This window comes from Melanaphis sacchari, unplaced genomic scaffold, assembly GCF_002803265.2.
Source record: "Melanaphis sacchari strain LSU unplaced genomic scaffold, SCAv2.0 Contig132_pilon_pilon, whole genome shotgun sequence".
NCBI lineage: Eukaryota > Metazoa > Arthropoda > Insecta > Hemiptera > Aphididae > Melanaphis > Melanaphis sacchari.
In genome coordinates this window covers 1421831-1440485 of record NW_020270545.1, presented here as the reverse complement: position 1 = coordinate 1440485, position 18655 = coordinate 1421831, and the positions used below count along the sequence as shown (strand labels likewise).

Below are 18655 nucleotides of genomic sequence, written 5' to 3'. Positions count from 1 at the left end.
ATAAATAAAAAAAATTTAAAAAATAAAATACTCTAAATTTAAAATGATTGTTTAATTTTCACGCAATGGATACAATGTGTGTCCATTTCATAAATCCAAACAACATATGTAATAACGGAAACGAATGAGTTGACCAGAAATTAATTTTGTGAAAATTCCGATTACATAATACGTGAAATATATAATTTAAAAATAAAATTGTGATTGAGATTGTATTAAGATAACTATATACATTAAGAATCAGGTAAGATGCATGACGTCATAAATAATTTATTTTAAATATATTATATAATATTAGGTATGTTACTTTATCCTTTTATTGGCATCTATTATAGATAAAACATATCTTAAATTTAGATCTTTAAAAATTGTTATTATTTTATTGTTAAAATGGATTATGGATATATTATTTAACTAAATGCGCAGTGGACTTACGTGTCGCAGTGAGCTGGCGGATGGGCGCGAGCCAATACCGTCAACCGGAAGTGTCGGGTAACCGGATCGTTCATCGTCTGATGATTCGGCAGCATTCAAGTTTTCATCATCGTCGTCATTTAATCCCATCATCGACTGTTGCTGGACAACACGGTATCCGATGTTTCCTCTGCTTCCGCCTAAATCATAATATATTAGAGTAATTTCGATAATGATAATCAACCAAAATAGTATTATTTTTAAACAAATAATTTCACACGGTAGATATACGCAGCGTAACATATTTTTAGGTAAGCTTACTGACAACAATGCAATTTTAATATTTGTATTGCAATGATTTCGATACGATATATTATATTGTATGTCGTTTGTCGGATTACTAACGGAACTTCATTTTTATTTACAAGTTGTGTAGGAAAATCAAATCGTTTCGGGATCATTTGGCGGAAAAATATTGTTATATCTAGTAAAATAAACTTTGTAGGTATATATTGTATGTTGTTATCGGTATTTCATTGTTTCAAATATATATATATAATCTATAGCTACCGGTGCCCTTTATAATAACATTTCGATTTTTTTACACGTATAATGACTTTGACCAGTTGACTAGTGAGTCGTTTAAGCGTGTAAAAATTCGAAATATTATTATAAAGGGCACCGGTAGCTATATATAAACATATACATATATTATTTTTTTTTTTTTTAAAGTTGAAATAACGATAACAGTTTACAATAAAACGTCATTATTAATCGGTAAAGCGGTCACTCAATATGAATAAGGTGAAATCCAATTTTAAAAACTTAAAAACCTACGTGAGATTGCATTTGAATTTTACCGGTGCACCATTCATATTATTTAAAAATTTAATAATATTCTATTAGTCTTGTTGGGATTCAAAGAACGACATTTGTAAATATATCAACAAATATGATCGATACATTATAATATTTTTAAATAACTCTTATACTTAGGTATCTACATTGTATTGTTATACATTGGTATTGTTCCAAAACTGTTTAAAATTAATATAGGCTTAAATATTTTTATAATTTATGGTCCATAAATAAATAATATCTTTTTTTTTTACTAATAAATAATAATCTAACCAGCATAACATTAATTGAAATTCTGTGATTAGACTTAAAAATGTTATTACATTTTAAGAGTATAATTAAAACAATGATTTATAGTTGCACATAATACGAATCTTAATTTTGAATTAAAAAAAAAACTTGAAAATAAAAAATATCCTCAATAGAAAAAAAAAATGTTAAAATAAGTCATTACTTATCAATCCAATCACATTCAAAAATGCTTAGAAAAAATATAAATATTATACAACTGCATTAACATATGTAAATATTATGTTACACAATATTTGTCAGATTCATTTTTGTAATTCGTCCCGTCAATAATGTTATTATACAGATTTTAGTTTTATTGATGCTAAATATTTTTTTCAAATTAATATTTCTTATGGGCATCTAAACTAGTAATTATTATCGGTTGTATTGTTAATATACATTCGATGGAACCTAACCGGATGTAAATTTAAACAAAACTATATGATCTACGACTAACGCGTTAAGAATAAATTAAGAAAATAGGAATTTGTTGCTGAGCGTACTTTTGATTTTAGTCGGCGGGATCAGGTCTGGATTTTTATCTGGGTCCAATGCTGCCGTGTACTCATCGTCGTCGTCATCCGTTTTCTGCTTGCATACGGCGATGACAGCAGCTCCACCACCAACACCTCCGCCCATAATGCTGCCGGTTCCGGCCCCGCATAAGTCTTGCCGGCGTTGGTTCCGGTGCCGTCGGGATCGCACACGCAGCGCGCACATCACCGCAGCTGCGGCTACGGCTGACACAATGGTGACGGCCAAAAGACCAGCGACTACTGGCGTCAAACGGAAATGGTCGTTGCCACCGGCTCCTACAGCAGACGAACCTGTTAAACCAAAATCAAATAATATGATTTATATGATTGTGTACGGCGCTGAGCTTAGAAAGAAAACTTAAGTGACGTTTGATCGAAGTTAAATTAATTTTGATTGTAATAATCCGATCACGGCAACCGATGTCGTGAAAGAGGCAATGATGTTAAAAGCAGATCGGAAGTCGATAAGTAGCTCTTGAAAATATGGTTTTTATGATCTAATAAAGTAGTAAGTACTATACAATTAAGTAAGTACAATGTAAGGTTAGTTACTGTACATATTTTAATAACATTTTTTTTTATTTGAATATTAAATTACAATTTATTCTGATATTATGATAATTATAGCAATTTATATACATGAAACACCGAAATTGCCTGTACAAGACGTCTTATAATAATAGTTATATTGTTAAAAACTTAAATAGATTAATAAAATATCTATAGTGATTATCAGATACTAAACAAATGTTTTTAATAGCAACATTAATGTATAAATGGAAAAAAAAATTGTCTCATTAAAGATTTGAAATGCCTAGATAATATTTTTTTGTCTTCCAGGCCAAAATAAACTGTATCTACGAATTGGTTATCATACGTAGGTACGTACATACAAATAAGTAATATTGCTGTGATCTGTTGATGTGATTTTTCATCAAAAATGTGAGCTGAATTTTTATCTAATTTAGAATGAACTACGTGTTTTTGTGAATCGTTTGGTGAAAAACTGGATTTAGCATTTTATTCTACCTGCTCAATTTTTATTTTCAATTATTTAAAAAGAGATACAATTTGAAACATATCAAAAAAAAAAAAAAAAACACACAAAGTCAATAAAAACAGCTATAAAGACAAAGGTCATTAGTGAAAAAAATAAATTAATAAATCGAATGACTGCAAAATTGTGTATTTTCATTTATAAAATAATATATTTATAAATTAACATCACATTAATTTTGTTTCTCTTATTATTTATTTTAACTAACTTCGACGTAGGTATTTAATATTGTTGAAATATACGTACTTTTATACTTTTATTAAATTCATACACTTATTATAAATTAAAATTATTGACTAATATATGGATAGCTTATTGCTTGTATTTTTATATTTGTTGACTGCAGTAACACAAAGTTGTTAATCATATCAATAGATATTTAGACACTCCTAAGTTCATTTAAAATGGGGACAAAACTGCGGTCAATTCAAAATAGGTATATTATTATAATGTATCTATTATAATTAAAAAATTTAATTTTAACATAGTTTTTATTAAATAGAAAATCCATCGGAATCAATTCGCATGTTACTTAATATAGGCCACTCGATATAACCAATTCGATAATTGGGATCCATTTCTTAAGCGTCCGTTTTTATACATATTTTTCAACACTGTACAACACTTTACAGTTAATGGAATAATCAAATGTATATTATTAATTTTATTACTACAGATTTCCACTATATAGCATACTCGGTGCCCATAATATTATCGATGCTATTATGATTTAAACACCTTATCGCGAACTCCAAACGATCGGTAAATATAATATACCTACGATAAATACGACTATCAAAAATAGGTTAACTACAAAAGTTTTAGAATTTTGAAATACTCACACGTGTTTATCACCAGAGGAAATTGCGCGGTGGAGTCGGGCGATAATATTGCACGAATAATCGGAACATTTTCTTATCGAATGACAAATTTATGCGTTAGTGAATTGCAAATTTAATGTATACAAATCCGTAAATTTGAATAAAACAACGCTTCCAGCGTTCACAAGTAAATTTTACCTTCTAAATAAACTACATTATGGAGACCCCTATTATAGTAAATATAACATAATATTAATTATCATACATTCTGACCTGTATACCTGTAACGTGAATATATGCAGGTAGTATGAATTTCTGTAAGTTTATACATTTTCCAATTATTCACCTATTGTATTATAATTTTTGTATTATTATTACAGTGTTTACACTTGACATCGAGATGAGTAAATCACGTAAACCATTAAATCTGAAAATAATGATTTTTGTTTTTGTATGAATATTTAATTATTGGTTTTTAGTCTTTGATGAACAAAAAATATAAATAGTTATTGTAATTTAATTTTTATTATTTGTGACTATAACTTTTGATATATTTATAACACATATTTAACTCAATTTTATTTCAAATTTGAAAATGGAATGTACATATTTTTAGTTGTTAGACAATTTTTTTTTTTATTGAATTTAATGAAATTTTGGTTTCTGTAGTTAAATTTATGTATTATTTGCATAAAATTCTAGCAAAAATATTTATTAATTATATAAGATAGTATAAGATTATTATATATGTTTTATTTTTTAATTTGGCATAATACTATTGTTGGAATTACAAATGTATGGATATAGATTTTGCTATTGATTAGATTTTAATGATATACATGTGTGTATGTATAACTTATGTAAATTAATATATTTTTTAATTTATATTTTAAACGTTTACAAAAATGTTATTTTAATATCAAAATTTATATACGATACAACTTTTCGTATAAAACTATTAAATAAAATTAAATGATGATAATTAATTAAAACTAATTAGTCGTTATCTTATAGTTAGGAGCAATTAAAAATTACTTTTTATCAAAACTTGTGTATTATGTTTATATTTAAGAAAAAATAAATAACTAACCACATTGAAGATTAATGCTGTGAATACAAGTTGAATATAAAAAATAAAACTAATAAGACAGTTTATTTAATAATAAAAAATTAAGTGGATATTATGATAATAAAATATAATCAAATGCTTACAACTTTTACAATGATAATATATTTACATATATAACTATTTTAAACTTAATATAATATAATAATATGTTAGGTTTATCGTTGTCGTTAATAGGATTTGCATTATCATACTTATAATACAACTTTATTCAAATTTTATTTTATAGTTTTATGGGAAACTATTTTTTTTTATAGTAATTGCATGTATTAATAACTCAAAACTTGTAATATAAAAGTACATTTCTAGAAAATATTGAGTGTCGTATGTATAGATTTAGTTTAGAATTTTAGGTACAGATAATCGTTTATTATCATCATGGTAATGTAAATTTATGGGTATATATTTTATTTTGAGAAAAAAATCTATACCGTTACCTACATAAATAGTTTTGTATAACATGTGTAAAGTCTGTTAATTTCAAAATTCTCTCTTGAAATAAAATTTAAGAAGTTATTAAAACAGTTTTTTTAACAAATAAACAAAATAAATTTTTCAGTATTTAATATTAAGTTACATTTTATTTATCATGCACAATTTACATATTATTATTGAGCATACGCCACGCAAAAGATTGACGTTTATAACAGATATTTTTTGGTTTCTGAATTCTAGATTGTCAAATGAGTAAATATTGACAACTGTAGAATAGCTTATTTAATTTTCTTTTTGATAACTACAATAACGAGTACTGCAAAAAAGGATAATTTAACAAGGTCCCGCGAGATTTACACTTTATAACTCTAATATCTCTTTACTCGCAAATTGACCACGGTAACGAGTACTGGATGTTTGAGAGTAAGATCTCTTTAACTTAGATCAAAACATACTCTTTCTTAACTTACTATGATAACTGAAAGAAAAGTAAATATAACAGTGTCTTGCTACCTTTTACTAAAGTGTTATCTCACCACAAATGCCTCAGTACACATTCTTGAGGTTGGGTACTTTAAAAAAGGGTATATAAGTATGTAAAATAAAAGGGGATTTATTTTATTATATTGTATAAATTGTGTAAATAATGGAAATAAAAAGTTATCGTAAAAATATTATGAAGATCTTATCTATTTTTTTTTAACTTGATCATAAAGTATGTTGGTATTGTTTTATAAAAAAAAGTATACTTTGAAGTATACGGCGTATACTTAACTCATTTAATCAAAACAATAGAGTTGTTAATATTGAAAAAAAATCAACTTTATTAACTTATGGATGAATAATTTTATATCTCAACCGAGCCTATATACATGCAAATGCGCGAAGTAAATTTAATATAATATGCAATATAATACGTTCATCTAAAAAGCGCCGCGTAGAGGGGAAAAAATTAAAATATCAGTTGCCCCGGAGGAAATGGACGGGGAAATATTTTTAAGTGATTTTATTGTATAAAAAATAAGTATTTTACAAGTCTCCATTGTTCGTTCATTTTAAATAAATATATGTATATATACATACAGTACACGTATATATTATTATTATATAATATACAAATATAAAAATATGAATTTATTTTAAAATTTATCAACAGAAAAAAAATTCCATACCTTTTGATATAAAAATTATCTAGTCTTGTGAGGGCATGTAGGTATTTTAAAGAGTAAGTAGTTCGTATTAGATCGTGAAAGAAACATGATTTAACCACAGTAAACAGATATGGAAACACGATACACGTAAATAGTTATGACAATATAATATTATATCTTTAGACAACACTGTTTATACATAGTCTTCAGTTCTTTAGAGACTTGTAGAACGCTGACAAGGTATGAAATATTAAAATACTTGAGCTGTAGTTGTGTAGTTGTCTACGCGTATAGCTGTATACATATATTACCTAGATGGATGCTTCTATGATGTTTACAACCATAATAATCATTAACGCGGTACAACAACCATAAAATAATAATATGTACAACTACAACGACGACATGCACATGGTAATTAAACGGAAGGTTGGTTAAAAAAATGTATTTTATGACACATAATAAGAGATTGCTTTGTTAAAAGTATTAAAAACAAAGTCAAGTCCAAACATTACATTATTGGTCTACCAAACGTTTTCGTACCAAGCATAGGACCTATAATACTACATGTTTCTCAATGTAATACCATGTTAAAAGTTTAAAACCGAAATAAAAGATAAACTATACAGAACTTGAAATAATCAATTTACATAAATGAAAATTAGAATTTTTTTCGTGATTGTACTAGCTTATAGTTATGTATATAAAGTTTATACACTTATTACTGATCATTTAAATAATGAAATACAAATAAAGTTTAAATTATATGATAATTTTTAGTTGAGAAACGACTTTTTTTAATATTGAAGTCGTTTCATTTACAATTATTTCATTATTTATCTACCGTTTTTGGACGCCTTGAACATTTTAAGTATTGTAGTATATATTAATGTGTGTGTATTGATGTGTGTATAATATATGTGTATAAAATTGTATTAATAATTAAAGAATTGAAAGTGAATATTGTTTATTGTTTAAAAGAAAGCTATAAAAACAATTATGAAGTTAAAATAGGATTACTAGAAATGTTAAGACAATTATTATTAAATTGAAATGTAATGTTATAATATTATGTTAACACAGTAGGTAAAAAAAATCGGCAAATTTAAACATGGTTTTATTTTTTTACCGTATAATTGTATCTAGTAGCTATGCAATTTTTATTTCCAATAAAATACTTACTAAAAAGTTGTTGTTGATGTAACATATTTATACGTATTATGCATAACCATAAATTTAACTAACTACATATTTTTTATTTCTGATTTCGTAAAAAAGTTTTTATATAGCTCAAAGTTTAACTCACTTATTTAATTACGTTTGGTTTTTTTCAAACATTTAAAAATTTTCAAATCTTTTTTGATATCACCCTATAGATATATTATTAGATTTATAATTTACTTTTAAGTTTTATCACTGACACTTATTGATTTTATTTCGTTATTCCAAACCAGAAAGCACTGTTCCGTAGTTCGTCGTCAAAGCTTTAAACGACGATACGATAACTATTAGCGTGAAGTTTGTGTTTAAATCGGATAATTATTACAGTAAATCGACCGAATTAAAGTATTATAATCCATATTAACACCATTGATGGTATTATAACAAAACAACGGCGCGCATCTTGTGCGTATTATCAATCAAACGGTTGTCGGAAATGACAAATAATAATAATCGTTCGACCAAAATAAGCCTAACAATAACAAAAATATTGTTACGTGTGTATCGCGCTGTACGTACCGGAAGTAGTCTGTTGGTCGGGCGAGTTGAGTGTGTAGGCGGTCAGCCACGTACGGTCGCTGGTACCGCGCGAGTTGTACGCGTATACGGCCAACCGGAGCCCTACGGACGGCGACAGCTGTCGGAGCGTGAAGTCAGGCCGGTCGGCTGTCAGGTTGGCCAACATCGGTGGCGCCGGCCCGTCGGCGGCCACCGCGGGCCCGCCGTACCCGTCGTCAAACCGGACGGCCTCCGTCGGCGCGGCGCCCGCCGAGTCGTACGCCTCCAGGGCGAAGCGTTGAGCGACGCCCCCGTCGAACCCCTTGCGTGCACCACACGTGCACCGAGAACTGCGTCCGGTCACCGGAAGTGCAGTTGAACGGCGGGTCAGGTCTCACTGCGGCCCGGCAAAAAAAACAAATACACGAGATTAATGACCGCGAATAGAAAATTCGCAGTTTTATCCGATATTTATAAATATATATATATATAAATATAAATATAAATGATCGTTTCTAATAGTCCTAAACAATCCTGCGGTTTACGTCCGCGCGACGTGCCTGCAATTAGCCGGTCGACTGGAAAACAGATAAATTAGGAATTCTAAACGGGCAGCTCTGTTGCGAACGATCTGATCTTTTAGCAAAACACGAATATCTTTTGGGCAGGCAGAACTCGATTGCACACGGATTACCCTTTTAGGAACACAATCGCGTATATTTGTCCAACCACAAAAGAACCCTTCAATTGCTACTCGATCGCATATTAAGTAGACCTCGAAGATTGTCAAATTTATGATTTTACAATTTTCAAATCAAATGTTTGACAGTTTACACCTTAGAAAAAGGATCAACGAATTAATACATTTTTGTTTTATCGTTATATTATAATTTGTCGCATAAGGCTATAATTGAATATCATAATTTAAATGACTATTCAAAATAATCAAACATGGTTAAGTATTGTGTATAAAATGCGTACCTATAAATATGATTAGGTGAACTCGGCATTAATAATTAAAAATAAATATTTCTTTGGAATATAAGTAGTTAATTGTAACAATAACTGTTGTTACGTTAATATCTATAAATATCAGGAAATAATTACTCTGCTTAAAACGATCATTTTACTTGTAGGCCAAAACCGTTTTTTCTAATATTAAGTTTTTATGTTTTAAACATTGTAAAAATATAATAAAAAGCCAAATATTCACATATTATAATTATACTACATTTTTATTGTTCTTAAAATACTAAATGTATTATATATTTTTATAAATAAACTTCCAAAATAATTTTTTTTATGATTTATTATTTTTTACATTGCTATAAATTCGACATTTATAGATAATGCAATGGCTCAAATTAATCATACCATTATAGTTATAATATACTTGGGTTTTAATTATGTTTACTGAAATAAAATGGAAATCATTCTATAAAATCAAAATATTCTTTAATTCCTTTCATGTACCTATGTTTATTTTTATACAGACGATTATTTGAATCATAGGAAAAATAAATATGAAAAATCTTATTGTGTGCACTGTAATTCTACATACGTACACAATAATATAACGTAAACGTGATAACAGGTTTCAAATGTTTATGATCCTTATTCATGCATTCATACTCTGGAATAATGATAATAATAATATTATGTCCATTATTATTATTGTTATCCAGGGCATTATTAAATGTAAACCACCAAGCTGAAAAGAAATAAACGGAAAAAATTCGATGGTAATTATTGTAAAGCTGCTCGAAATTCCCTCTCTAAAAAGCTGGGTATATAAAGGCACATCGTTTACTGAATATACCTATGTCTAATCCCTATAAGTAAATAAAGCGTATGATTGCGAATTTCATTGTATTCGACGCGGTGCGACTATAGTATAGTTATTAGTGGAAAACGCAATTGACCGTTGCGTTTTAATGTTTTTTAATTCGTTTATCTGGTGTTACGTGTAAATGTGTTATGCGAATGCGAATTTCGAGTCTAATTTTAGTATAAAACGTACGGTAAATAGAAAATAATGATTCGATCGTATCAAATTCAATGATACGTGTCACGGTTAAAGTTAAAATAGAAATCACATTTTAAGCCATAACTATAAAATCATTACAATTTAAATTTACGTATTATAATAGACAAACGTTGTAGTAAACGATAAACTATTAAATTATTATTGTTTCTTAACTATAAATTAACGACATTTCTAATTAAGTGTAATCCGTTAAAGTTACCAATTATCTATTAAAATTATATACCTATTACTATATGATAAAACTTTAATTCGAGTTTATAAGGTATTATCTATCTAAACGGAATTATAATTTTGACGCACCTACTAATAACTAATTGATAGAATCCGATGTGCATTAAGATGGTATTTTCAATACAAACAATGTCTACAGCGAAAAATGTTCAATTAAAACAAAAAACCATTTCACAAAAAATCGAGCTTTTCAAATTCTGAAAATCGCGTGGTGAATTTATCGAAAATGCTGTGTTTATACCTCGAAATCGGGAAAAGTAATATTTCATGTACGTTACAAAACCGAAAACATATTTTTAAAACACAATTAGAGAACTGTCGAAATTTTACAGAATATTCAAATCTAATTTTGTCAGGCGTTTAAGTTTAAGTCTAAGAGTAATTGATGATATTTTATTTTGATTCTAATAATTATTATTATAAGTACTGACCGGCTGCGATCACGTGGAAAACGCAAGGCTCTACTTGCTGTCCAGCGGTGTTTGAAGCACGACAAGTGACAGTTCCGTAATCGTTGTCTCCAACGTTGCCTCCATTTCCGTTGCCTCCTCCACCGCCGCCCATTCCCATGGCTGAAGGACTGTATGTAAGCACTGATGATAGTTTGTTGCGTTTGCCGGATGACAAACCGCCACTCACATTTCCGGTTTCGACGCCACCTGTTCTGGTGTGTTGGATCACCTCGTTGCTGCCTATTTCGGATGCCACGCTGCCAGTCCGATTAAAGGTCCATTTGAAAACATCCGGCGCTGGATATGCGTCCACTTCGCACACAATTTCCGTGTTTTCGTTTCGTGCCACTCCATACGTCAACTTTTGGTTGTGCCTGCACACCGGTTTGTCTGCAAACCACCCAAAAAAAACACCATAATTATACACAATATATGATAATTTTTAAATCAAAATAATTTTTAAAAATATCATTAAAATACAATAGTAATTGAATAACTTCGAATTTATTTATTGTTATTAATTTTATATTATTAGTTTAAAAATCACAAATGTAATTATTGATTCATAAAGCTAATAAAGTGCCTAAGTTAAAGTAGTCAAATTTCATGTATCTAGTTCATTGAAAATCAGCAATCGTATAATTATATGTAAATAATACTAACAATAAATTTAATAACAGTTTAAAACGTATGCGATTATGATACTGCGATAAAATTTAATTGTATTTATAATCTAATTGTTATGTTAATTTTAAAATTTAATAGTTAATTTTTAATCCTACTTTAATATTTTCAAGTAGATTAGATTTAATTTTTGAGATATTCATAAAATGTATTAATTAATTAAATTTTAATAAGCATAAAATCAGTTAAGCAAATACATATTATGTATATATTATTTATGTACGTTGAACAGCAACAATTATGTTAATTTATACTAGGCAATTTTGTGATAGGATTTTGTTTACATTACATTTAAAATAATGATTTAGTGTAGGTAGGTATTATAATAACCTTAAATAATGTTATTAAAGTTTAAGTAAAATTGATCATATTTTAAATGTTTGAAAGACATAAAATTGAGTGCAATCATAAGATAAAAACACACTCAATCGAAAACTAATTCCCAAAGGCTATAGTATAATAGATTCTTATAATTCGATAACAGTGTATTAGTATTATATAATTAAAATATTTATGTTAAAAAATATATTTTAAGTGAATTAAGTGAATTGGAATATTCGAATCTCAGAATATATATATATATTTTTTTTTATTGTTACAGCATCAAAATCGTGGTTATTAGCTTAAAATATATATAAACAACACGTTATAAGTCAATTGGAAAATATTTAAGTTTATTATGAAAGGTATAATAATTTTTAGATTGAAATAATAAGATAAAAGTGAAATAAGTTATTAAATTTCCTTATAACTTAAATGTTCTAATATTGTTTGTAATATATCGTATATTGAGTTCTTGAGACTATAATAATAATATTAATAATATATGATATTTTTTAGTACTTTCACTAAGAAAAAATCTTAAATTTAAAAGTTTTGAAGTTTTTTTATACATGTATACGTGTGCTCATAAAATTGATGTTCTATGGTAGACAGACTATACACTATGTATGTGTTGATAATGCGTACAAAGTTTCATTAAAACGCTTTTCTTTTATTGTTAAAACCACAGCGGATAAACCGTGTGTTTATCAGATTACATAAATGACAACTGTCTAATACGGGGTAGTCGGTAGGCAATTTCGCTACATTCTTATAATCAACTGGAACGTGTTGTGAATGGTGCGTGAAGCAAATTGTAAATTGTGGTATAATAATCAATTTATTTTGAATTATTTTTAATGTGGGTACAATATTAAAAATTACGTGTTTAATTTAATAAAAATTTTGCTGTTTTTAAATCGTGTTACATATTATTGGGAAAATTTGTATCGATATTATTAAACGAGCTTAAAATACATTAGTTGAACAGTAATAAGTTGTCATATTATGCAAACGTTTAGTCCAAATTAGTTTTAAATTTTAAACGATTGTAAAATACTATTTGATGACTATATAATGGAAAATCAAGAAGTTTAAAAATAAGTTTAGTTAACTACTGAGAAAATAAACACAATTGTTTATTATTATTATTATTATTTTTTTTTTTATTGAACTTAAGTCCGGCGACTGGGGCCATTAGGTGTTTGTAGGTGTTATGAACTATGGTAAGGGGTAAGGTTAGTACGATAGGTTGTATTTTACGATTGTTACAGTTGATAGCAAACACGTGTATGTGTGGCAAGGCTTTTAACCACTTTGATCCCGAGTGGTCACCCATCTGGGAGCTAGTAGCTGTGGCCGTTACTTACTTTCAGTCGCATTCCGCGACTGATAGCAGCCAACGCGCCACGCCAAGCCATTTATTATTTTTGAATCAATTTAAACCGTATTTTAATATTATCATTATAATATAATGATCCATGCAAGCCTGAATATTGTGGTTAGTCGCGTTTTTAACTAGTTCTTTCGATTTCCGTACACCGTATTATATATTATATTCGTTAGTATTATCATAAATTTCCCTTACACATGACTGTCAGCCGGACGACGTTGCTCTCGCCGTCTCCTTCCACGTTGCTAGCCAAACACGAATAGTTCCCCGCCTGCTGTCTCTTGACGTTTTGAAGTGCCAGGTCCTTTTGATTCATAATCACGCCGCTTTTCACATTTCCTTGGATCACTTGACCCTGTGTCCGGTGAACAGAAAACAAACACGTGTATTCATTACTAAAACGCACTCATTACCCTGAGCTTGTATTCAAGGCACTATCTTTTTCACGTAAAAAATGAATGAATTCAGCGATAGAAACTATACGGAGTAATCAGAAAAATACACATATATGCTTGACATAACACTCGAATGCAACTGTTTTTTTTTTAAATATTTATTTTATTTTATTTTACTCGTGTAAAATATTTCACCACACGAACTTACCTTTTTCCGTATTCTAATAATAATTCTAAAATAATTACATCATTTCTAATATTGTTTATTTTAGATTTGTATACGTTATATTTAGTAATAAACCCTTCAAAATTAAATAATCCACTGTACTAAAGATAACTTACGTATGGTTTCAAATAAATACGTGACCGATAAATTGAGTATAGCAATAAATGAATATGCTGAAATTCAATAATGAAACAGAGAAAACACTGCATAAATTATTAAATTGTTAACAATGATGATTCAATTAAATCATCAAAACGAGTTTAAAATTATACCTACATATCCTGTTATACATTTTTAATGTAATATTACTGACACCAAGATTATTCATTTTCATATAATACTAAATTTTTAAACTCTGTTAATATACTAATATTTGAGAACAGTTTATTTAGTAATGAAGCTTGAATATACAATTGATAGATGTTTGACTAAATTTTTTTGTTTTTTAAGTATTTATTTTATAAATATTAATCAGTCTACATGACAAATCAAGACTTTAAAAACAACAATTTAAAAATAAATTATGTTTTGAGCTGTATTTATTTATTTATTTTTATTTATATTTCTTACTCAGAAATTTAACGATGACAAATTGGATATCAATTACTACTTTTGTGTTTAACCTACATTGCAGATGAGATTTAAGTCTGTGAAAGACATCGACGTACCTCATAATAGGATATCTTATTAAAATATGATGGAAAAAAAATAATTAACTGAAAATATAGTTATAAAAAGTAATTATTAAGATGTTTTGACGTTATAAAACGAGAAAAAAAAATCAACGTGTCTATTACACTGCAGTATAAAATCCAATATTTATGTTGTGGATGGGTGAGATATTTTCAATCAAGAAGTTATCGCGCGCCAGTATTATGCAGTGGGTTTACTTTGTTTATCTCTTCTTTTAAATTAGCAATGCTGGCGGTTATATTAATCAGGCAGGTGACTAAAGAATACAGTACGGTGTATTAAAACCACCCGAGTAACAAGGGCCATGTAATAGACTATGCATAGAAGATAATATTATCGAACCAATAATAGCTGATTATTTATATATATATATATAATATATTGTTTTACGCCCGTTAACTGTATTTGGGCGTCCGTGCGCGTGAGACGACGTAAATTTACGAGTGTCATTTATGTATGTACAAATTTCAAAAGCGCTCAGTCACGTCCTACAACTTTAACTTGTTGATCTTGTGGACAAGAGGTTTCCATCACTAACTGCAGAGTACACAAACGTACACTTTAGATGCAATCGCGAGGTTAAAAGAGTTCAGAGGTGGTGCGTTAGTGGATTTTCTTAAGACGCTCGCTGAGAACTGCAATTATACGGCGATGCTCTTGTGTATCTTTCAACGATGATCATCATTTTATAACATCTCTTCATTAACACCACTGCTATATTTTAAGTGTAAATTAACCCGTACTGCATTTTTTGTATCTAAGTCCCCCTGTGGTTTGGCAACCACACAAAAGACAGATATGAGAATTTTTTTTAATAGTATACAATTTTATTAGGTAATTTCAGGTCGTGATAAACGTCGATACATTTTTTCATATGACTCTGTATTTTAAATTGCATAACTGAATATTTCTTCTAGAGATATTTATATCTTTAAATACGAGTATGTTAAAAATAAACTGGAAATATATTTTAATATGCGTAGATGGTGAAGACAACTCACATTATGCTTCCAAATCACTTTGTACGCTGGTGGATTGGCATCGATCTTGCACTCGAAATACACATCGTCGCCTTCTTCAATATCTGCCGGATTCATGTTGATTCCCAAAGCCAGTTTCAATATTGGTACGTCTGAAACAAATAAGTACTATTTATATAGAAGAATTAAAAAAATAAATAGTATTTTACAAAGAACTCAACAGTCACTGGTTCTGAAAAAAACACATTGAAATACAGTATAGGACATAGGTCAATATCGTATTTTTTTTTTTTTTTGATCCAGCTAGGTCTATACGATTTAAGTATAAAAGTTTAAAATTTATCTAATTAAAATTATTAAAGATAAATTGTAAATTATGTTTAATATATATTACGTTATATTTAATGGACCAAAAGAATCAATACTTGAAATATATTTCATTACGAAAAACACATAAATGTACAACTATAAATAAATATAAATTTAAATCAAGTGGAAATATAATATTTTGTAAAAACTATTGTATATTTAAAATAATGTATTTATATAATTTAATTTCGTCGATATATTCAAATTTGAAATTTGTCTAACCTATCTTAATAGAAAACAGAGAATATTATAATGTTTGCTTATATTATAGAAATAATATTTTTGATTTGACAACTGAAATATAATGAAAATAAACTTTATATTTTTATCTTTTAAGTAAATAACCTGCAGATAATGAAATATTATATTATAATAATGTATTATAATATTTATTTGCTTTTAGTTTTATTAAGTCAATCAACAATATTTTTTTGTTTTTAAATTGGAAAAACGATTTCAATAAAATGTTAATATGTAACTAATATAAACTAATTTAAAATAATTATTGGTTTACATGACAAACTGTGTTATGCTTTAAATTTTTATAGATATAAAATTTAAATAAAAAATATATCTAGAAAAAATAATTTATATATAATAGTTAAAGATATTTATTTTATTTTTGGTAACACATTAATTAAAAAATGATTGTATTTTTAGTTGATTTTGTTGTTTTTAAAATATTTTTGATCTATCAATGCACTTAAGAATAATATGTTTTTACAATAGCCATATTAATTAAGTTACTTACAGTGTACATCAATTGTCCATGAGTCTTCCACTTTACTACCCATCTCCTCTAAGTGTTGTACATTTTGGTTCTCAGCTCGACAGATCAATGATTTACCATTGTCTGATTTTGTTGGTTGGAAAGTTAAAGTGGATGATGTTACATTGCCATCTGGCGATACCTGTTGGATAAATACAAATAAGCTTACTACTAGAATACGTTTTCGATAAAGTTAGTTCAAAAGGAAAGTTTTTCCGTTTCTGAATATTCTTCGATATCCAATTATTAAAGTGTAAAGTTTACATTCTGCTCATAAATAATGCCATTTTAAATAAAGGAATGTATTGGAAACTTAATTAATATTTTTTAAGTTTTTAATAAGATAATTATACTATAGAGTTTAATAAAGTTTTTTGATAGAAAGTTTTTTTTTTAGTAAAATATATAATGCAATTAATATAATCTAATATACTTTTCAAGTATCATTAGTTAAATTGAAAAAAAATAATTATTAATGTTTCAATATATAAACATTTATAGTAAAATAGGTGTATGAATAAAAATTTATTAATTTATCACATTTCATATTTATGATTCAAATAGTGAAGATTAAATGAATTACATTTTACATTTCACACAATTCAAAAATATAAATTTCTAATATCTGCTTCAAATTAGCTCACAGTGATCACATTAATGTTCAATAGGTAACGAATAACGATAAGTTTTGGATTTCTATCGTTACACGAAATACATATTATTTCCGAATTAGCAAATAATTAAATTACATACATTCGAAAATGAAAATACATACAAAACTAATTTAATCAATACGGTTTTATACATAGGAAATAGGATAAGATAGCTGCGTAAGTATAAACTTAGACGTTTAAAAGTTAAAGAATACCAGTCAACTTTGGCTTTAGTTATGATGATACAGTATAATGATTACACTTTAAATTCTGAGCGTAACAATGAATAAGTATATATATATATATATATATATTGATTTTATAAGGAGGAGTGTTTTTTTTGTATATCTGTCATCATTTTCTGGAGTAGTAAAAAAAGCATAGATTTTCAATTTCTTTTTTGGTAAAAAAAAAGTAAACGCAGTGAGTATTTCAAGAGGTTAAAAGTAAAAAAATTGCATTAGTTATTTAATGTTTGGGCAAAAAAAAAAAATTCATCATGACCGAAGAAAAAAATTGAGACAATATAATTTTATTGAATACTAACGTAAAGCTATTAATACAAATATGACTTGATTTAGTACTTAAATTATATTTTATTTTATTTTTACTTTGATTATATTTTACAAATTAACTATGTAGTGGTTTAGTTTTTTTAATTAAAAATAATTAATGAAATAAAATAAATTAAATATATTTTTTTATATTTGTTTTTTTTTTTTTTTTAGGTTTATATTTAAAATGTTAAGAACTTGGTAAAAAACAGTTATTTATGTTTGAGGAGAAAAAAAAATTTAATAATATAAAAATATTTTTCAAGCAACATAAAATGTTTTTAAAATTACTGTATATTATTAATACGAGATTTGTATGTAAACACTAAAAACTATATTTTGTTTTACTTAAGTTGTACGATATTTTGTCATCAAAAAAAAGAAAAGAAAAAAAGTGCCGATGGTAGTATATTATGATAAGATTTTAAAAATATTTGTGTGTCAGTATAAAGTTTAAAATCCAATCCGAAGATAAAATTA

The 18655-nt window shown here is 27.4% G+C and overlaps 1 protein-coding gene across 1 annotated transcript in view; it reads right to left on the bottom strand.

The window, feature by feature from the left end:
• LOC112591371 (hemicentin-1-like) overlaps positions 1–18655 on the bottom strand; it is a 184078-nt gene that overhangs the window by 3030 nt on the left and 162393 nt on the right. The window contains 8 exon segments of the mRNA XM_025335178.1: positions 436–614; positions 2067–2390; positions 8430–8730; positions 8732–8805; positions 11118–11528; positions 13732–13891; positions 15852–15982; positions 16951–17110. Of these exon segments, the coding sequence (XP_025190963.1) occupies positions 436–614; positions 2067–2390; positions 8430–8730; positions 8732–8805; positions 11118–11528; positions 13732–13891; positions 15852–15982; positions 16951–17110 (1740 nt within the window).